The sequence below is a fragment of the Saccopteryx leptura genome, chromosome 1 (assembly GCF_036850995.1).
Source record: "Saccopteryx leptura isolate mSacLep1 chromosome 1, mSacLep1_pri_phased_curated, whole genome shotgun sequence".
Taxonomy (NCBI): Eukaryota; Metazoa; Chordata; class Mammalia; order Chiroptera; family Emballonuridae; genus Saccopteryx; species Saccopteryx leptura.
In genome coordinates this window covers 381,176,301-381,198,505 of record NC_089503.1, presented here as the reverse complement: position 1 = coordinate 381,198,505, position 22,205 = coordinate 381,176,301, and the positions used below count along the sequence as shown (strand labels likewise).

The following is a 22,205-nucleotide window of genomic DNA, read 5'->3' as shown; positions in this document are numbered from 1 at the left end:
TTTACGCCAAACAATTAAAAAACAAAATTTTAATTGGACCGTGGGAGAGTCTACTCACTAAAAGCAGCAATGATGTGGGTACGGGGACGCTGGTGTCAACAGTTTAAAAAATACACACTCGCCACCCAGAGGTGACGGTCACTGTGTATGACTGACAGATGTGAACGCAGTCGGGCCAGCGTGGGTTCCCGGATCCGTGGGCTTCTCCCTGCGGGCTCACGGCCGGGCTGCAGGTGCTCACTGCACCTGCCCGAGGGACCACGCCTCTGTCTCTGCACAGAGAAGCGGGGTGACATTCTCACTGATTTGCCAGGGGTCCCTGTCTTACAATAACTGATGAAAGACCTCTACCGACACCACCCCTCTTGAGTAGTTCGAGATGCTCTCCTGGATTCTTTTGCTGAATTCGTGTGTATTAAGTTTTACCACTAGGAAGATTTTCTTCCTACCCTTTTTGAACTCTTCTTCCTGCTACTATTATCGGTAGAGGGAAATTCTTATCTTCGTACAGCTTACAAAAACCCGTGTCTATTTTTGAAAATTTGATATATTTTTTGAATTTTTCATATCCTCTCAGGTTGTATATAAGCCGCCAAATCCTTACAGTACTTTTAATGTTAAAAGTCTTCTGAATTCCAAAGATGCAAAATGAATATAAAAGGTAGAATGATTTTCTGGTATGTGTGAGACTCTTCTTTGACTTGAATTCCTCCCGTATCAAGTTATTTTTAAAAACTTATTTCTATTGTTATGTACGATATGAAAGCCCATGGTGGGTTGGCAGTCGGATCCGGTATGGCTGCTGTGGTTGCCAGGACTCCAGGAGTCGGGAGCGGCCCCACCGGCCGGTCCCTCGCGGTGGGGAGCTGTGCATGGTGGCTTGGCAGTCGGATCCGGTATGGCGGCTTTGGTTGCCAGGACTGCAGGAGTTGGGAGCGGCCCTACCGGCCGGTCCCTCGCGGTGGGGAGCCGTGCACGGTGGGTTGGCAGTGGGATCCCGTATGGCTACTTTGGTTGCCAGGACTCCAGGAGTTGGGAGCGGCCCCACCAGCTGGTCCCTTGTGGTGGGGAGCCGGGCGGCAAGTGTCAGTGGAATGAAAGCCGGCGGCGGCACAAACTCACTTCAACCACTTATCCCTATTATTTGTGCAGAACTTTAAGTTTATAAAGTATATCTACATATGCTATTTATATATTTTTTATTTTTACAAAATTCTGGCAGGTTTAGAGCAGTGACTTTTTTTTTTTTAATTCAGTGAGAGGAGGAAGGCAGAGAGTCAGACTCTCCCATGTGTCCAACCGGGATCCACCCAGCAAGCCCACCAAGGGGGCAATGCTCTGCCCATTTGGGGCGTTGCTCTGTTGCTTAGCAACTGAGCTCTTCTTAGCACTTGAGACGGAGGCCATGGACCCATCCTCAGCACCTGGGGCCAACGCGCTCCAATCAAGCTATGGCTGCAGGAGGGGAAGAGAGAGAGAAGTGAGACGGGGAGGGGTGGAAAAGCAGATGGGCACTTCTCCTGTGTGCCCTGACCGGGATTAGAACCTAGGACATCCATGCGCCGGGCTGATACTTCACCACTGAGCCAACCAGCCAGGGCTTCAGCAGTGATTCTTTTCTCAGTTTTTTAAACAAGGAAACAGAAGCCCAGAGTGGGGGTAGGAGTGGAGTCAGGGACCAGAAAAAGGTCGAGATACCAGTTTAGTGTTCTCACTGCTTCACCTCAGAGTCCCTGCCCTCCTGCTAGAGACTCACTCTCGGGAACCCCAAGTGCGCAGCGGGGACAGCGTCTGTTCTGACGTGTTAGGGAGATGTACCAGGACTGCGGAGGTGAAGCTTGCTTTTATGTTCCCCTTTCAGGTACCGCCGAAGAGCACACGTGACTCCCAAATCGTATCTCTCATTTATAAATGGTTATAAAAACATTTATACCGAAAAGCTGAAATATATTCATGAACAAGCAGAACGCATGAATATTGGTAAGCAGAATGGAATTTTTAAGGGCTTCTTTGACAGGGATCCCAATAGTTTGTTTGATGGGTATTGTTGTGTTTAAAAAATGAAGTACTGACTTTGTTGTTAGTAATGGATTATTTTGAGGGAATGCTCTTACGGGTCTTTTGACCTGTCAGGAAACTCTGGCCAGAAGAAAACTAATCAGAGGTGGCCTGCGTTCTTTCTAGAATCATTTCTCCCAGCTGTTCCAACTCAGGTCCCCTGGGCTGGGTAGCAAGTCACCAAAATCACTTATAGACGGGAAACAGCAGCTCTTGGGAACTGACCACAATTTCAGTTATTGGTCTCATTACAATTTCCCTCAATTTGTATAAACTTGGTGGCATTCGTGCTTCTCAAATTTCTAACAAAGGAAAAGGCAAATCAGAAACGAAAATAAAGAGAGGTTGCCTGAGTGATGGTTTTCTGAGCTCCAGGGCCAGTGAAGAGATCGTGACATTGGAAATGGGGACAGGAATGCCCCTGGTTCTCGGGCTCACTTCCTGCAGCCCAGGGTCAGCGGTGTGCTGGGGCCACTTGTACAGGCTCATGGCAGCTGGCTGTTAAGTTCAGGAATTTTATGAGCTGGTCGCTAAACACAGCCTTTATTTAAAAATTAAATTATATAAACTTACAGTTAAATTATATTAAAAAATGAAGGCAATACTTATCCAAAACTTACCATTTCTTAATTATTTTTGCACTATTTTGCTACTATAATGTTCTTGAGGTTATTTCCGCTCGACCTGTTCGGTAGAAATATTATATAACAGTGTGCTGCTGAGAATCTCTTGGTAGCTTGAAATCAGCCGCGGTGGCGTATTTACACCGTGGAAAGTGCAAACACAGACACGAGTGCCGCCTTCCCCTTCCCTCTGAGAGACGGGAGGCTAAGCATTTACCAAGCACCTCTGTCTAAAACCCAGTTGGAGCGTGAGCAAGTCAGGTAGTTATTGTATTTTGCTCTCCAGTATTGGAAACCACCGAGCTGGTCGCACAGGGTTGAGCAGTTACTTTCGTTTTTATAGTGAAGAGACCAACACAAATGTTAATAAACGATCACATTTGCCATCTTAGCCGCAATATGATTGATTCAAAGGCCAAAAAATGACAGTTACAAAGTGTCTGCAAAGCTGAGGGGAACATATATTTTGTTAAGTTTCTTGACTGCTGTTTGTTGAGAAAAGTTTGAAGGTTAATGTTGCCGGGTGTGGCACCGGCCCTTTCCTCTAAATGTAGCCAGATGATATGCCTCAGTGGAGCCGTTTCCTCCCCCCATCCCTGCCGAAACTCGGAAATATAGTCAGTGTTTGTAAAGCTTGTGTCCACGATCAGTTGCCTTGTGCTTGCTGGAGTACGTTTATGGTGCCTGGTAAGGAGTAAATGGTAAATGTTGGGTAAAGGTCTGGTGAAGGGAGGCGCATATGCTCAGCGAGAGTGTGTGCGCATGCGCTTGTCCAGGTCTCGATAAGCTCATGGAGGCGAGCGAGTCCGTCGCGAAGCTCTCCCAGGACCTCGCGGTGAAGGAGAAGGAGCTGGCAGTGGCTTCCGTAAAAGCGGATGAGGTGAGTTTGTATTTCTTCTCTCTCGACTGGTGAGGAGCATTTCTCCGTATTAAAAAAAGAAAAAATCATTTAGAAACTTACAGGGTATAAACTTAGAGTTTATTTCTGGTAAGATGATGTTCCCAAAGACCATTAGATATTTTTGTTTAGGTGATAGCAAGACCTAACTATTATACCCTCTGTCGGACCCGAGCCTATGCTTTCTTCTCTGGCTCTCTCTTGTCCTCTCTCGTCTGTTTATGACATTTCTGCTTGTCTGTAAGTTTTCTTCACTAAGCTCCCCGCATGCTCTAGGTTTCTGGATGACCCGTGTCTCATCTGAGGCTTGTGTCGGGCAGGGAATGATTTGGGGGAGTAACAACCACAAAACAAAGATACTCCTCCCGAGACGGTGGTGTATGTATGTGTGCTGTCCCTTGAGCCACGGCCCCACCAGACTCACACTGCTTTTGGCTCCTGCTCCCTGAGGGTCAGCTAGAAATAAATATGTAAGTCTTTAGCCTTAGCCAGTTGCTGAAACGAGAGTTAGGAGAGGCACTTTGCAAAGTTCGGGCATGGGGGAGGCACTTAACAAAATAGGAGCTATTTTTATTGCTATTTACGTGAGGCTTAATGTAGTTTCTGACCTTATTCCATTACACTTACTTGAATTGTTTTAATATTCTAGAAATTACATAAAGTAGAAATACCACGTTCTTGAAAGCTTAAAAATATTTATTTATGTATTCTAAGCCTGAGAAAAGCTTAGGGAATACCAGACTGCAAGGAACTGCACAAAGGAGTTAATCTAATGCTTCTTAAAATACAGATGACTTAGATGGGGAATATATAATATATAACTAGTATTATATAATATATCATTACTATATAATACATAATTGCTATATATCATTATATAATATATACAATAATATAGAGATGACTTGGATGGGGAATAGATACATTATGTAATTATATACTACATATGTAATGTATACTATACATGTAATTATATACTATATATAATGTAATATAATATTACATAATGTAGCATATTATTATGTTGAATGAATATACTACTCAAATCTGTAAATTGTGCTCCAGGGTTTCTATTTGCTCTCATTTACCAGGTACTAGCAGAAGTCACAGTAAGTGCTCAGGCTTCGGCCAAAGTGAAAAATGAAGTGCAGGAGGTAAAAGACAAAGCCCAAAAAATTGTGGATGAAATTGATAGTGAGAAAGTGAAGGCCGAGTCCAAACTGGAGGCAGCCAGGCCCGCCCTGGAAGAGGCGGAAGCGGCCCTGAACGTGAGTGGCGCGCGCCTGTCCCTCCCGACCCTGGTCCTGCGGGCGCCACGGTTTAGTACAGCTGAACAGCTGTGGGGATTTTTGTGATCACAAAACTGAGCTGAATTCTTAATGTGACTTATAATCTTTTGATCTGGGAACAAATCATTTCATTGATTAGGCTTTCAAAGTTCTAATTTTTTTTAAGGCTTCACTTCCCAGAACTTGCTCTTTCCATTCTATCCGTCAGCTTGTCACAAGAACTGAGAGGAATACCAGTGTTTTATGGTGTGACCTGTAGCACAGAGGTCCAGATGACACAGAAAGCCTTCTCGGGGCCTCCAGCATCCTGTTAGGATGATGCCATGAGCCCTCGTGAAATCCCCACGCAGTTCCGGTTGCCCTTAGGATAAGTCCGGAGCTGGGTGTCCACAGCTCTGAGGGCACGGGTCTGAGGCAGGTCGCTCTGCACCTGCCTCTCACGACCACCACTTCTTAAGTAAATTGACTTCACTTCCGAGGGTCTCCATGGAGACTGTAATTCCCCATTGAGGTCTGAAGGGCCGATGGAAACCGGAAAAGTAACGAGTACAGTTTGCTGGGCCCGTGGAAAGTACTCAGTGGGTAGGAGTGCCGCTGCTGTGGCCACGGTGGCTTCCCCCACTCCCTCAGCTCCTGGCATTCGGTCCCCGCACACCGCGGATCCAGACACACAGAAAACCCTCTAGGCTTCTGGAAGAACCATATCTGTTTAAAGGAGCCTCTCCCCTGTCAGGAAAGTTTTTCCTAGCCCTGACTGCCTGATCAGTCATTCTTGAAGACCAGGCTCAGGCCTCACACCTTCCACAGAGTCTCTGCCTCTCCTTTCTTTTCCTGCCACCCGATGCCCCTCTCATGACAGATAATCCTAGTTTAGCGTGATTGTGCTTTCTCTCTCCTCCTTGGATGTTACCGAGGACAGGGCTGTTTTTGGTTTATATGCGAGAATGCCTGTAGTCATTATATGAATGAGTAGAATGATGATAATCATTTAATAAAATTGTGACAATGACCAGGACACACACATTCTTCATCCTCACTCCCTTAGTGAGCCCATGATAACAAAGAAGAGAGAAGAGAGGTTACTGAATCAGATGCGTTTTAGGAGATTGTCGCGACTTATGGGACGTCCCAGTCCTTCTTGGCTTGAGTGTCTAGTAACGGCCCATTCCAAACCCAGCTCCCATATAGAAACTTCCAAAAGATATTCTTACAAGTCCCGTGTGGTAATAACTTCTCTGGTCTCTTTGCATTCCTCCCCTTCCGTAGATAGGACAGCCCTCCAAACGAAGGCGGGGGGAGGGGGGCTTCTGCTGCGCAGGGCCTGGCTCCTCTTGTATTACTGATGCACAATAGAGACTGTGCTTTGAAGACGCTGGTTAGCTACTGTTCCTCATCAATGAGGCTGCTGCTAACACGGGTCTGCGGTGGTGGGCAATGAATGGTGCTGATATTCTAAAGAATTAGTTGAGGGCAAGAGAGGAAAAAAAAAAGAATTAAAACAAACAAAAATCCTTGAATCACAATGAGCTATGAAGGAAAAATCTCAGAATGCAAACCCTTGAGGCGATAACGTCGGGGTTTGGGGGAGAAAACACATTTTAAAGGTTTCTACTTTAGTTATTTTCAAGCATTAGATTTCTGTAGGACTCTGAATGCTACTCAACAACAACAAAAATATTGATTCCTAACCCCCAATACAGACTATCAAACCAAACGATATCGCCACGGTCAGGAAACTTGCCAAGCCCCCGCATCTCATTATGAGAATCATGGACTGCGTTCTGCTGCTGTTTCAGAAGAAAATCGACCCTGTTACGATGGATCCAGAGAAACCTTGCTGCAAGCCGTCCTGGGCAGAGTCATTAAAAGTAAGTAAACTCTCTTTTGCCGGCCCTGGGAGGTGTGTCAGCTGCCCTCAGCTAGGGACACTCAGTATAGACCGGACAAGCTGGCAGATAACCACGGGCCGTTGTGTATTGCATAGTTTATCTTAATCTGCATCTCCCAAAATGTAAGCAGGGAAAAGATTCTTAGGCGGAATGCTTTCTTTTTATGAAATCCTTTAGAACCAGCGGCCAGTGTTGGCACAGTCCTGGTGTCCACCTAACCCAGTCTCCAAAATGGGGCCTGTGTGGCTGGTGGCCTGGAGCTGCACTCGGTTGACAGTGCTCGGTAGCTTTTATTTCCGCTCTCTCACCGTGGAGAGGAGAAGACAGCTTGCAGTTTGGAGGTTTACGCCGACTCCTGCCATCGCCTCGATTTGTCCGGTTAGAGCAAATCAACTGCTCCTCCTTCAAGGAGACTCTGTTTGGAGCCCACGCGAACCCAGACAGGTGGTGTGCCTCCTCCGCGGCACTGACAGGCTGTGGGACTGTTTTGCAGCTGATGAGCGCGACGGGGTTCCTGTGGAGCCTTCAGCAGTTCCCCAAGGACACGATCAATGAGGAGACCATCGAGCTGCTGCAGCCCTACTTCAACATGGACGATTACACGTTTGAGAGTGCCAGGAAAGTCTGTGGGAACGTGGCTGGCCTGCTGTCCTGGACGCTGGCTATGGCCACATTTTATGGCATCAACAAAGAAGTGCTGCCCCTGAAGGTAAAGCTGCCCCCTCCCCTCCGTGAGTCAGCGTTTAGTAAAATCAAACATCAGTGCCACTGCCTCCATGTCCCTGTTACCAGAATGTTTCTTTTTCTCTGTGCGCCCTCTCTCTCGGCTTCTCACTCTGTTCATATCTGTCACGTGTTTTGGGCATCTCAGACAAGAATGACACCAGCTTGTTAACCTGACCAGGGAATGAATTTATTAGGAATAATCACCAAGCAGTCATAAAAAAGAAAAGAGAAGAAAAACAGCAAAACACTTGCCATTTCTTTCAAGTGTGGAGATGAGATTTGGAGACTGAACGTGGTTGTTATATTCCAAACAAAATTTATAGACGTCAGTCACCACACCTAGAACTGTTTCAAATTGCAAGCGCAGAAAAAGAAACTATGCATCTAAGAAACAATAACACAAAATTGGAAAGGCTGATTAAAAAAAGGAGAGAATTCAGGATGTCCCAGTGAAGGAACAGCTGCAGAGTATTGAGAGGGACGTCCCGGTGGTCCAAGAAGTCAGTATGTGACCACCCTGACCCTGGTGAATGAGGGAACAAAGAGACATTCTCAAGGATGCAAGCTAGGTATTGACGGGTAAACACAACACAACACACACACACACACACACCCCTGACCCTGGTGAATGAGGGAACAAAGAGACATTCTCAAGGATGCAAGCTAGGTATTGACGGGTAAACACAACACAACACATACACACACATACAAACACACACCTAGGTATTGACGGGTAAACACAACACACACACACACACACACCTAGGTATTGACGGGTAAACACAACACACACACACACACACACACACCTAGGTATTGACGGGTAAACACAACACACACACACACACACACACACCCCTGACCCTGGTGAATGAGGGAACAAAGAGACATTCTCAAGGATGCAAGCTAGGTATTGAGGAGTAAACACAACACACACACACACACACACACACACACACACACACACACACACACCCTGCACTGGGCCAGACTCTCCTCCGTGTCTGCTAGAACAGAGGGGCGTCCTCAGGAGTGCACAGGAGTCATAAAGTATACCACCCAGGCAAACTCAAACCCCGCTGCCCACACCCAGCTCCATAAAGCTAAAAAGCAGGGCTTACTGGTTTTCATTATAAGCTTTAACATGATTGCCTCTTTCAGCTCTGTGCTTCAAGACAAACAGAAAATAAAAATACCTGATCTGTGGTGGCAGAGTGGATTAGGTGTTGGCCTGGAACACTGAGGTCACCGGTTCGAGGCCCCAGGCTTGCCTGGTCAAGGCACATATGAGAAGCAACTATGAGTTGATGCTTCTTGCTCCTCCCTTCTCTCTCTCAAATCAATAAATAAAATCTTAAGAAAGAAAAAAAGAAATAAAAGTAAAGTTTTCTCAAAGAGAAATGGTGAGAATATATAGCAGATACACCCAAACAAAAAATACCAAGAGAGAAGTGTTACTATAAGTTCTACCGGAAAGTTCTGTCCGTTTCTATCACAACAAGTTTCGACACGTAAGCACGTTTATTTGGTGCATGTGTGCCTCTCTATTTTTATCACTTAATGTATACATACTGACGTAGCAAATTAACTAAAACAAAGTTGATTCACATTAGTCTTATGTGTGAAGCCATAGTGTTCCCATGGCTACTAATAAAGTTCATTTACGCCACTGTAATTTTTACGAATTTCAACAAGGAAGAAATGCTACAGAAGCATGTAGAAATTTATTGAAAGTGTTTGGTGAAGGTACAGTTTCTGATAGGACATGCAGAAGATGGTTCAAAAAATTCAAAACAGGTGATTTTGACCTTTCTGATAAGCCACGTTCTGGGCGACCATCTCTGATCGAAGACGATGTTGTTAAGACCATGTTGGAGCAAGATCCTTTTCTGACAACATCGGAGATCGCAGAAAGGCTTAATTCAGCTCAGCAAACCATTTTGGACCATATTTGGAAGATAGGATTGGTGTGGAAATATATTATTTAATAAAGTTTATTGACGGTAAGAAAAATTTGTATTTTGTTTTATTCCAAAAACGGACAGAACTTTCCGGTAGACCTTATATAATGTTAGAATTCAAGAAAAAACAAAGGCCTTACTAAAAGAGCTGTTACTTTTTATTGATAAAAATTTTGATTACTCACAATGAAGTCTATGGTGAGAATTAATTGTAATAATGTCATACACAATAAATAAAATAGTATTAAGTTACATAAAGCAAACTGTATTAATAGTTTAAGTGGAGTTAATAAAAATGGTACTATAACGTGAGATTGTTGCAGACAGTATCAGTCTACCACAGATCTGGTGGGCATGGGCCTGGCTCTATGGGTGTGTGACCCGTGTACACAGGGTCCTGTGCTAAGGGCCTTAATGCTCTGCTCTCACCCTCGTAAGGTTCTTAATACTATTTGAGCAAGGGACCCGCATTTCCATTTTGCACTGGGTCTTGCAAATTACGTAGCCAGTCCTGAGTAGACATAAATTAAAAAATCTATAGAGATTTTACACTTTGTTATTCTTTTTTTTTTTTTTGTATTTTTCTGAAGTGAGAATTGGGGAGACAGAGAGACTCCTGCATGTGCCCAACCGGGATATACCAGGCATGCCCACTAGGGGGCACTGCTCTGCCTGTCTGGGCTGTTGCTCCAGTTGCAACTGGAGTCATTCTAGCTCCTGAGGCAGAGGCCATGGAGTCATCCTCAGTGCCTGGGCCAACTTTGCTCCAATGGAGCCTTGGCTGCGGGAGGAGAAGAGAGAGACAGAGAGAAAGGAGAGGGGGAAGGATGGAGAAGCATTTGGGTGCTTCTCCTGTGTGCCCTGGCTGGGAATCGAACCTGAGACTTCCACACGCCAGGCCGATGCTCTGCCACTGAGTCAACCTGCCAGGGCCTACACTACATTATTCTTAAGTTTGAATCACTACACTGAGCTTTTAAACATATGAACAAAAAATATAAAATCGTTTCTATTGCCCAAGAAACATTTACAAAAATTGATTGTGTTCAATGCTAAAGGAAGACCTTGATTTAATTCCCAGAAGCAAAAGTTGCTGAGGTCTCATTCTTTGAGGATAAGCAATAAAATTAGAAAGTTTACATTTAAAAAGTTAGTCACTTCTCTCTGACCAGGCAGTGGCGCAGTGGATAGAGTGCCGGACTGGGATGTGGAGGACCTAGGTTCGAGACCCTGAGGTCGTGAGCTTGAGTGCAGGTTCATCTGGTTTGAGCAAAGCTCACCAGCTTGGACCCAAGGTTGCTGGCTTGAGCAAGGGGTCTGCTGTAGCCCCACGGTCAAGACACATATGAGAAAGCAATCAATGAACAACTAAGAAACCACAACGAAGAGTTGATGCTTCTCATCTCTCTCCCTTCCTGTCTGTCTGTCTCTATCTGTCCCTCTCTCTGATTCTCTCTGTCTCTGCCAAAAAAAAAAAAAAAAGAAAAAAGTCACTTCTATGTAGAAAATGATGAAAAAAAAAAAACAACTAGTTACCAAAGCTTTTGTGGTGTGGTAAAATGGTACATTCTTCGCCCTAAAGTGAGTCAAAGAAACAAAACCCAGTACATACTCCCTTATAAACCCACATACATACAAACTTTGCAGAAAGCAGAATGGCACTAATAAAAATAACATTAAAAGTTACAAAAGAGAATAGAATTAATGAGTAAGTCTGACAGCTGGTACTTTGCAAAAACAAAATATAAGAGACATGTCTTAGAAAATCTAATTAAAAGGAAAATGCAAAAGAACATATGAGAATAGAAAGATAAATCCTTATAATCACAGATGTGTAGATTTAAATAGTTAAAAGCAAATTTTACATAGTTATATGCCAATACATTAGAAAATCTAAATGAAACGAAAATTTCCTGGGGAAAATGGCTAAGTTCAAATAAATGAAATATTGAGAAATTAAATGAGAAAGTTATCAAAAAAACTGCGCCAGAAAGCTTTGGGCCTATCTTACTTTGCTGATCCATTAGTTTATATTTACAAGAAAATATAATTACCATTATTAAGAACTTAGGAAAAGGTAAAAAACTACTGTTACAGTAATTTCACTCCAAAAAATCGGTACCGAGGAAACCATCCAATATGTTTACACACCCCACAGTACTCATCACGGCGTTATATATAATAATTAAAGATGTCTACACACCCCACAGTACTCATCACGGCATTATATATAATAAAGATGAAAAAAAGAAATGTCTAAACCTGCAGAAAAGGTTAAGTAAATGATGACCCATCCAAATTGCAGGATATTATGCCGCCCCATAACTAATATTCATAAGAAGGTTTTTAGGATGAAGGAAATGATTATACTACATTAAGTGGGAAAAAAACAACAAGATGCCAGTTACCGACTTAACACAGTCCTCGCAGACTGTTACCGGGTAAAATCATGGGAAGTTTTTGTTCTCCTTCCTATACACTGCTGCATTTTTTTCATGTGAACATTAATACTTAAAAGAAAAGGAACTTGAAGGAAGCATCTTCACGACCCTCTGCTTCCCCAACTGAACACACTCGGAGGTGAGTGACCTCCAAAACCGTCAGGGAAAAAGGACGCGATACACTGTTGTTTACCGGGTCAAGTCCCAGATGTTCGCAGCGCATGGATATAGCGCGGTCCTAACCACCTCCTCTTCCGTCCTAGGCGAACCTGGCCAAACAAGAGGGCCGCTTGGCAGTGGCCAACGCCGAGCTGGGGAAGGCCCAGGCGCTGCTGGATGAGAAGCAGGCCGAGCTGGATAAAGTGCAAGCAAAATTCGACGCCGCCATGAACGAGAAGATGGTGAGCTTGAATGCCCCAAACCACTGAAACGACGTGCCAGAACCTTCCGTCAGTACCCCTTGTATTTAGAAGTGAAGTAACTGTTCACAACGAAAATGACTTGACCCGAATGCCCCTCCTCACTAGCAGTGTCTACTTACTTTGGATCTTTGACACTCAAATGTCTATTTTAAAATGATCATTTTCTGTAAGAGGAGTCTGTGATGTCACACCCAGAGAGGACTGACTTTGAAGTCAGACAACTGGGATCAGCTCGGGCACTTAATCACTGCGCGGTTCAGGGCAGTTGGCCCGGTGTTATCCGTCAGTGGGGATATTAATACAGCCTCTGAGATGTGTTATAAGGAGCGGTGGTCTGGTTCATGAGGGGCAGGGGCTGGGGAGGAAGAAAGCCTTGTTGGCAGGGTTTGCTGAATTCTGTGGTCTAGGGACTCCCAACACTGCCAAGTCTAAGCAGCCAGCATGACGACACTGAGCCCAGATTTGGACAAATGTGCGGCAGCACGCTGTGATACACAATTTCCGCCATGCTGACACAGCGGCCTTAGATAACCTCTCTCAGATTATGCTAAAACATAATAAATAGTTTGGAAGTAGTACGGTTAGGTTACTCATTACTTCTTTTCATATAATTTTTTAAAATTATATTTTATTAAGTGAGGGGTTGGTAGAGGCAGAGACAGACTCTGTGCCAGGACAGGATCCACTCGGGAACCCACTAGGTGGGGATGCTCTTCCCATCTGGGGCCGTCGCTCTGTTGCTTGGCAACCGAGCCATTCTAGCACCTGAAGAGAGCTGTGGTGCCATCCTCAGCGCCCAGGGCCAACTTGCTCAAATAAGCCATGGCTGAAGGAGGGGGTCAGAAAGAGAGAAAAAGACAGAGAAAGAGAGAGAGAGAGAGAGAGAGAGAGAGAAGGGGGAGGGGTGGAGAAGCAGATGGTCGCTTCTCCTGTGTGCCCTGACCAGAAATCAAACCCAGGACTTCCACACACCAGGCCAACGCTCTGCTGCTGAGCCAACCGGCCAGGGCCCTTTTAATATAATTTGTTTAATTACAAGTTTATATAACATAATTTTTTTTTTTTTTTTTCCTGAAGCTGGAAACGGGGAGAGACAGTCAGACAGACTCCCGCATGCGCCCGACCGGGATCCACCCGGCACGCCCACCATGGGGCGACGCTCTGCCCACCAGGGGGCGATGCTCTGCCCATCCTGGGCGTCGCCATATTGCGACCAGAGCCACTCTAGCGCCTGGGGCAGAGGCCACAGAGCCATCCCCAGCGCCCGGGCCATCTTTGCTCCAATGGAGCCTTGGCTGCGGGAGGGGAAGAGAGAGACAGAGAGGAAAGTGCGGCGGAGGGGTGGAGAAGCAAATGGGCGCTTCTCCTGTGTGCCCTGGCCGGGAATCGAACCCGGGTCCTCCGCACGCTAGGCCGACGCTCTACCGCTGAGCCAACCGGCCAGGGCTATATAACATAATTTTTAATAATGTCTTTTAACACCAACATACACACACATTCCCTAAAAATTGAACAGCTGGCTCTTGTGAGCAGATACAAGCCGCCTGCAGCTCATGACGATTGTGTGGAATTTTTCTGGCAAAGAAATCTTGGTAGACTGCAAAGAACTCAGAATCACTATTAAATCTAAGACTTAAAATGGATGGTGTGATTTATTGATTTCATTCTATTTTGATACATATTTAATAGAAATATATATTTTTTTTAATTTACGTGATTTGGATTCTATCTTACAAAATTGCTTTGCTTGAAATTTTGTCATGTAAAATAACTATATACTGAATACATTACCAGAATTTAATCTGTAAAGTTTCACTCACACTGTGTTTTAAATAATATTTATTTTGCACATTAAGAAAGTCCTGCATGTATTTTCATGTGTGAATCTACTGGATATTTAATTAAGCTATTTAAAAACATTCTCCCTTTATGAGTGTAGGATTTGCTTAATGATGCTGACACTTGCCGGAAAAAGATGCAGGCAGCTTCCACTCTCATCGATGGACTGAGTGGAGAAAAAGTCCGGTGGACTCAGCAAAGCAAAGAGTTCAAAGCTCAGATTAAGAGGTATTCATTTCGGTCTTTGTTATACCCGCTGTCCCTGGGCGCTGTCGCAAACGCCACCTCAGTGTGGCATTAGAGAATGTAAGATTCACGTCCCTGTGAAGAGCTTTGGCCCCTCATTTCCACCCACCTAAGAAGCTGCTTCTGGCTTTCAGTTACGTGCTCTGAGTAGATGGAGAGGGAAGAAAACTGGTGACACACTTTTAACCTCTGTTTTGGTTCAGCACGGTGGAGCTTTGAGTACGAGAGTGCTCCTGAAGGGTTTGGATTTTCCGGAACAACCTCTATAGCAGCGGTTCTCAACCTGTGGGTCGCGACCCCGGCGGGGTCGCCTAAAGCCATTGGAAAATACATAATGCATATCAGGTATTTACATTCCAAATCATAACTGTAGCAAAATTACAGTTACAAAGTAGCCACCAAAATTATTTTTTGGTTTGGGGTCACCGCAACATGAGGAACTGTATTGCAGGGTCACGGCATTAGAAAGGTTGAGAACCACTGTTCTATAGGCTTGCTCTGTTTGTCTACTCTTCCCTGTTTGTGCGCTCAGAAAACTCAGAGAGGGGCCTGAGAAAGGAAACATTGTTTCACCAAGACTGATTTTGAACAGGACCAGCCATAGGGCGGGAACAAGGCTCTTGTCCTGCGGGCTTCGGGAAGGAGCCCCTGTCTTGCTCCCTGACCTTCCTCAGATATGGCCACTGCTACTCCATTTTGCATGGTCTCCCCATGTCTGGCTGCCAAATGCAGGGAGCAAGAAAGGATTTCACCTAGTGACCCAACAAAGCAGCACTGTGGCCTTTCAGACTAACGGGAGAGCTGAACCCGGGCTGGCGACTCACTCTGTGGTGTTCCCTTAACAGGCTCGTCGGTGACATTCTGCTGTGCACCGGGTTCCTTTCCTACCTGGGCCCTTTCAATCAGATATTTAGGAACTATCTGCTCAAAGATCAGTGGGAGATGGAGCTGAGAGCTCGGAAAATTCCTTTCACGGAAAACCTGAATCTCATCTCGATGTTGGTGGATCCTCCAACAGTAAGCGTTCCTCTCCTCGCAGTAGCCTTTGAATTTCAGTCTCATTTTATTTCTTATTGAGAAATCAAGGCACACCGACTCTGTTTCTTTTTTTTCATGTAATTGAAAAGATGGTTTTGAAAATGCTCAAGAGTTCCAAAAATGAATTTTCTTTATTGTATGAAAGTTGCTTTGCATTTTAAGAGATCCTGCTTTCAAATTAATACCACTGGCGCTGCCGTGAACTAACAGACGGTTTGCGAGTTAGACTTGCCAAAAGGCGCCCTTCTGATATAACCCTTCAGTGTTTACACCGGTTTTTATTAACACCACACGCTCAGACATTTCAGGCAAATGTAGACATCAGCTAGGCCGCAAGTGAAAGGCAGAAACCGCGGGCCGAACAGAAAACACGAGGCTAGTGTATTCCAAAAGGAAAAATGTAAAATGCCTGGGTGCAGGAGGGCTGACACCAGCAGGGCGTGTCAGCCCCTAGGGAGAGGTGGATTGGGGTTATATGGATCTGTCCAAGGACCTTGGACAAAGTCAGCTGCAAGATGACTTCTTCTGTTTGTGGTTGGGAGTGGAGCCACAGTTCCTCAAAACTATCTGTACCCTGATCCAATCGTCCTTATCAGCATCCAGCTACGGGGGAGGTCTGAGCGGGGTTACTGAGTAGGCACGTCCTTCCTCCTCCTTCAGGCCTGCATTGTTCTTAAGAAAGATGGTGGTTGAGCGAAATAAGTAAATCAGAAAAAACTAAGAACTATATGATTCCATACATAGGTGGGACATAAAAATGAGAGAGACATGGACAAGTGTGTGGTGGTTACGGGGTGAGGGGGAGGAGAAGGAGGGGGTTGGGGGAGGGGTTTTCTTAACAAAGAAAACCAGTTAGAAGGTGACAGAAGACAGTTGGACTTTGATGAGAATGCAGCATAATCAAATGTCAAAATAACCTAGAGATGTTTCCTCTGAGCATATGTACTCTGATTTGTCAATGTCACCCCATTAAAATTAATTTTAAAAAAATTAAAAAAAAAAAAAAAAGAAAGATGGTGGATGAGTAGCCATTTTATCTATCAATAAGTTGTGTTATTAACCTTCTTTTGGTCATGAGCAATCCTTTATCAACATCCAGGAGTACCCGTTCTGTGTCATGAGTCAGAGAGGACATACCACAGGCATGTCCTCGCTGGGAACGGAGCCTCTGTCAGTTCTCAGTGTAGCCTGCGGAGTGGCCGTGGTACTAAACACTCCCCGGGCAGTTTGCACTCGTGAGCTGTGTTTCCGGCCCATGGATGTGCTCCCCGGCTGCCTCCAGGATGCCATGCTGTTACTTTCTTGTTATCTCTATTTAAAAGCTAAAAATTCATCTCCAATTCAGACAACGTTGAACTGGTCCCGAGAGGGACTAGATAACGTGTTGAAGATAAAATGGGTCGCTGGTGAGGCTGAGTGGGCCAGGTCATCTTTAGCAATTCTGGCTTTTGAACGTGCTGTGATAATTTAACAGAGGTGGAGGCCGGTTGGTTCATCGGATCTCGGGTGATTTTACTGACCATGTGGAGGCAGGCTGGCACTTCCCTCTTCATTTGGAAAGCAAATATGTATCTTATCTATTTTTTAATGTCCTAATTAGCCCCTGCTAATATGACACCTCACCTCCTCCAACTCCTCTGCCTCCAGCTACGCAACCCCCAAACTCCAGGAAAGCAGAACCATGGGGCAGGAAGGGGGTTTTTCAAAGGCTCGCCCCAGGCTCTTCTCTGACACCTCATCACCTGTATCATTACCCTGCTGACTCCAGCGAGTCTGGATCCCACCCACAAAGCAGTGTCCCCGTATCTTAAGCCCCTAGGACAGGGGTTGGGAATCTTCTTGGCTGAGAGAGCCATGAACACCACATATTTTAAAATGTAATTCCGTGAAAGCCATACAATATGTTTAACACTAAATACAAGTAAATGTGTGCATTTTATGTAAGACCAACACTTTTAAAGTACAATAAGTCTCTGAATTCTTTTTAATAACGTTGTTATGCTGTTGCTAACCAATGATGAATAAGTACTTCTTACCATTAATGTGACTTCTGGTGCTGCATGGTTTTGCTGATGGCTTTGTAGTCTGGATTATACGTGGTGAGGTTAAGCTTCATGCAGGCGTTGAGACTTCCATCCATTAAATGTGATTGTAGGTTGGTCTTAACGTTCTTTAGATGTGAGAAAGACTGCTCACATGCATACGTAGAGCCAAACATTGTCAGTACAGCAATACTCACATGCTGCAGTGTGTGGTATGTGACGGGAAGCGTGTTCCAAGTCTTGACAATCAGCTGGTCTGAGGAAGTTTTTTAATTTCTCTCCACTTGTGTTTGCTTGCCAACTCTGCTTGCTGTTGTGCAAGTCTTTCCAAATCTTCATTCAGTGACTTGCTTATTCACCCACATGTCTGAGGCCTTCAGGTCAGCAGCTTGTAGCTCAACATCTCTGACGGAGACACCGGGGATGTAACTCAGGTCGGCGCTGTCCACTGCACACTCGTGTGGATGGGTGATGAACTTAAAAAGACGAGTGTGCTCACGAAATTCTCCAAAGCGCGCTTTGAATGACTGCAGGAGATTAGATGTGAAGCCCGCTAGCTGCTGTAGATCAAGATGTTGAACAGGGTCACTTGCTGTGCATGCATCTTTAAACTCTCCCAGTTTTTCAAAGTGTAGTAAACGACCTGTTTCGATGTCAGCGATGAAGAGTTCCAGCTTGTTTTCAAATGCAAACACTGCTTGTTGAAGGGATAAGACTGTATTTCCAACGCCTTGCATTTTCACATTGAGCTGGTTCAGATGTTCAGTCATGTCCATGAGATAGTAGAACTTCAGGAGCCACTCAGTGTTAGCTAACTCAGGATGCTTGATGTTTTCATTTCAAGAAAAGTCTGGATTTCACTCGGACAAGCCGCAAAACGACTGAGCACCTTCCCTCTTGACAACCAATGCACATTGCTGTGCAGAAGCAGACCAGGATAATTATTCCCAATTTCATCCAGCAGTGTTTTAAACTGGCAATCATTTAAAGCTCGGGCAACAATAAAGTTGACCACCCGAATGACCAGCGACATCACCTCACCAAGCTGCTCGCCACACATCTGAGCACAAAGCACCTCCTGATGTAGGATGCAGTGAAAACTTAGGATGAGTCTCTTTTCATGTTCACGAAGAAGTGCTACGAATCCTCTGTTTTTCCCCACCATGCACGGAGCACCATCAGTACACACTGAAATAAGTTTATCCATTGGTAGATTTTTTTTCTTTAGTGAACTCAGTGAAAGACTTGAATAAATCCTCCCCTCTTGTCTCTTTCATAGGCAAAACAGCAAGACTTTCCTCACATAGTGTGTCACCAACAGCATACCTTGCAATCACGCCAAACTAGGATAAATGGCTTACGTCTGTTGACTCATCCAAAGCTAGAGAAAAGTATGGTGCTGCATTTATGTCCTTCACTTGTGTTGCCTCAATTTGATTTGCCATCATGATGGTACAATCGTGAACAGTTCTTGCCGACAGAGGCATGTCTTTTATTCGTTTGATAATCTTGTCTTTATCCGAAAAGTCGTCAAAAAGTCCATTGGCAACATCAAGCATGAATGTTTTGGCATATTCCCCATCTGTGAATGGCTTTCTGTTTCTCACAATTGCTAAAGCACCAGCAAAGCTAGCTGAATTCCAGTCACCTTGTTGCATCCAAACATGAAGTTGCTGCTGACTAGCTTGCACTCTGCACAGTAGCTCTTGACATGCTTTCTTCCTGCTGTCCCCCACTAGATATTTCTATGCAAATGTAGTATGGTGTGTGTCGAAGTGCCATTTTATATTTGACTGTTTCATCGATGCAATTTTATCATTGCATATTAGACACACTGCAGAACCCGCTCTCTCCACAAAGGCGAATTCCTCTGTTCATTCCTGCTGAAAAGTACGATACTCCTCATCTTTTTTTCTTTTAGCCATCTTCTTCGTCAAAAGGATTTTTGCAATTAGCTAGCTGACTACTTGATTAAAAGGAGGGAAGTTTACTTCCTGACCTCACAATGAGGTCCAATAAAAATTTGTTGTTGTCCCAGAAGACAGCTGTGATTGGCTTCAGCCACCTGCAACCATGAACATGAGCGGTAGGAAATGAATGGATTGTAATACATGAGAATGTTTTATATTTTTGTTATTATTTTTTTATTAAAGATTTGTCTGTAAGCCAGATGCAGCCATCAAAAGAGCCACATCTGGCTCGCGAGCCATAGGTTCCCAACCCCTGCCCTTAGGATCTCTGAATGTTCAGCAGCCATGCTTCATGCAATTAGTTTAATAATATTTCCTCATGAGCGTGAAAATACAGTATGCAGTACTCAGCCTAGTCTTGTGTTATTAGACAAAGGATTAATTAGATGATACATCTTTTTATTAAATTTAATATCACTTGGTTTATATTTTATAAGTTTGGGCTTTTTTTCTAACTACCTGTTGCATACCCTCAGTGGGAAAATATATGGGCAGATTAAAATTTTTTTTATATCGTGGCCCTTTTAATTACTAACAAAAGCATCCTGTTCTCCTTTGCATGGCCACATCCATTTCCTGTTTCTCAGATTGGCGAATGGGGACTACAGGGATTACCAGGCGACGACCTCTCAATTCAGAATGGCATTATTGTGACAAAGGCCACCAGATACCCACTCCTCATAGATCCACAAACTCAAGGCAAGACTTGGATTAAATCAAAGGAAAAAGAAAATGACCTGCAGGTATGTACCATTTGGTGCAGGGGAAAGTAAACTTGAAATCATAAAATTGTCTCCAAATCTCCATTGAATCTGCCAGTCATAAAGTTGTCATCTCTGTAATTGTTTGCTAACTTATACCCTTGAGGTTTGTAGCAGGGACTGGGCAGAGGCTCTGATATTTTCTCTCTTTTGTGGTCTCTCTTGATCTCACTCTCCCTCCACTTCCCTGGCTCTGTTGCTTTGACCCATGTTGGACGTGGCCTTTATTCTGGGCCCTGGGTCTGGGCTTACAGGAAAGCAGCAAAAGAAGAACCTGCAAGATGGAGGCCACTCATGCCAGCCTAGCTCAGACGCTTGGTACTGCATAGCCTACTGGAGCCCCGTCTAATAAAGTGTAAATTCTACGGCAGCGGCGGAGAAAGGACACGACTCCCTGGGGATCTCGGTTCCCATTGCTGTTTCAATTCAACCACCAATATATGGACTAGTCATTGTTTCCCAGACACTGTGCTAAGCCTTCTGCATCCATATTTTGTCTTGTCCTATTTCTACTACTGAGAGTGTCTTTGTCCACCCAACTGCCCACTCCACCTACATCCCAGATAAGAATCTTAAATACTCTTCAAAGCCCGCCATCCCCCGCCACCACCATCCCCCTGAGATGCTCCTGCCTTGTTAACACTCCAGGGCAGGATGGATGCATCGTGCATCGCATTGGTCTGTGTTTACTTAGACGACCGAAGGGAGGAGTCCTGGTTTGGGTCGAGTGCAAGCGAACGGAGGGGAGGAGCTGGGGAAGTGGAGGGAACGGAGCGTGGCTTCTGAGGCGCTGTGCTCACAGGAGTGCACCCTGCTCCTGGCACAGCCGACTGGATCCAGCCCAACGGTGACTTGTCCCTCATCTGGTCCTCCCGCCTGCCCTGGCTGTTACCTCCCTGCTCTTCTTCTTGCTTTCCCTGACCTAGCTCTGTGCCTCCATTTCAGCATTAAACTCATCGGCAGTCTTCAGGAGTGTCCCTCCTGCGGCAGTTCAGACCCGGGAACCCTCCTGAGGAAGTCACAGACATATGCTAGAGACACTTTTTCTTTCTTTTTTTTTTTTTTTTTAATGAGAGGGGGGAGGCAGAGACAGACTCCTGCATGCTCCCTGACTGGGAGCCACCCAGCAAGCCCACTAGAGGGCAATGTTCTGCCCATCTGGGGCTCTTGCTCCATTGCAACTGGAGCCATTTTTTAGTGCCGAAGGCAGAGGCCATGGAGCCATCCTCAGCATCTGGGGCTAACTTGCTCCAATTGAGCCATGGCTGCAGCAGGAGAAGAGAGAGAGAGAGAGAGAGAGAGAGGGAGAGAGAGAGGGAGGGACGGAAGTGAGAGGGGAGAGGTGGAGAAGCAGATGGTTGCTTCTCCTGTGTGCCTTGACCGGGAATCAAACCCGGGACATCCACATGCCGAGCTGACACTCCACCATTGAGCCAACTGGCCAGGGCCTAGAGACACTTCTGTATTCTAGAACCTGTCTGCCGCTGGAATATAGGCAGACTGAAGTAGGCTCTCCTTACCCAGAAGACAGGACTTTTCTGAATAAATGGATCAGACACATAAATGCAAATAAAATGAGACAAAATTACTTAGTAGTTATCGACTTGAGAAGGAAAACAAAATGAAAAATGAAGCACTTTATAAATGCTTTGTGTCCAGGGCTACACCCGACCTTGCCATCTTCAGTATCCTCTCCAGGACCTGCCACTTGGATGTCTGGTGTTCCCTGGGTTTCCCTATAAAGAATTCACTCATCACCTTGTAAAGACCCAGCACCTGGGTATCTGTGCAGATGACCCAGGCTCTGGCAGTGGCTGCTTCATAGTGTTTCTGCACAAGGAATGTCAAGTGAACTAAACCTGAAATTATGACTAAGATATGATTTCAAATTCATAAAAGATACTGAAGATGGTAAAAAAAAAATCTTAAATAGTTTGAAAATTATTATTTCTTAACTTGGTATATTAGGGTTCCCCAGAAAAACAGAAATGTAGGATATCTA

At 44.9% G+C, this 22,205-nt stretch overlaps 1 protein-coding gene across 1 annotated transcript in view; it reads left to right on the top strand.

Moving 5' to 3' along the window:
* The window catches only part of DNAH8 (dynein axonemal heavy chain 8), a 313,181-nt gene that overhangs the window by 165,754 nt on the left and 125,222 nt on the right, over window positions 1-22,205 (top strand). Inside the window, exons 62-70 of the mRNA XM_066361430.1 lie at window positions 1,862-1,980; window positions 3,458-3,561; window positions 4,671-4,847; window positions 6,569-6,736; window positions 7,251-7,466; window positions 12,149-12,286; window positions 14,247-14,374; window positions 15,238-15,409; window positions 20,030-20,185. Of these exons, the coding sequence (XP_066217527.1) occupies window positions 1,862-1,980; window positions 3,458-3,561; window positions 4,671-4,847; window positions 6,569-6,736; window positions 7,251-7,466; window positions 12,149-12,286; window positions 14,247-14,374; window positions 15,238-15,409; window positions 20,030-20,185 (1,378 nt within the window). The remainder of the gene's footprint in view (window positions 1-1,861; window positions 1,981-3,457; window positions 3,562-4,670; window positions 4,848-6,568; window positions 6,737-7,250; window positions 7,467-12,148; window positions 12,287-14,246; window positions 14,375-15,237; window positions 15,410-20,029; window positions 20,186-22,205) is intronic.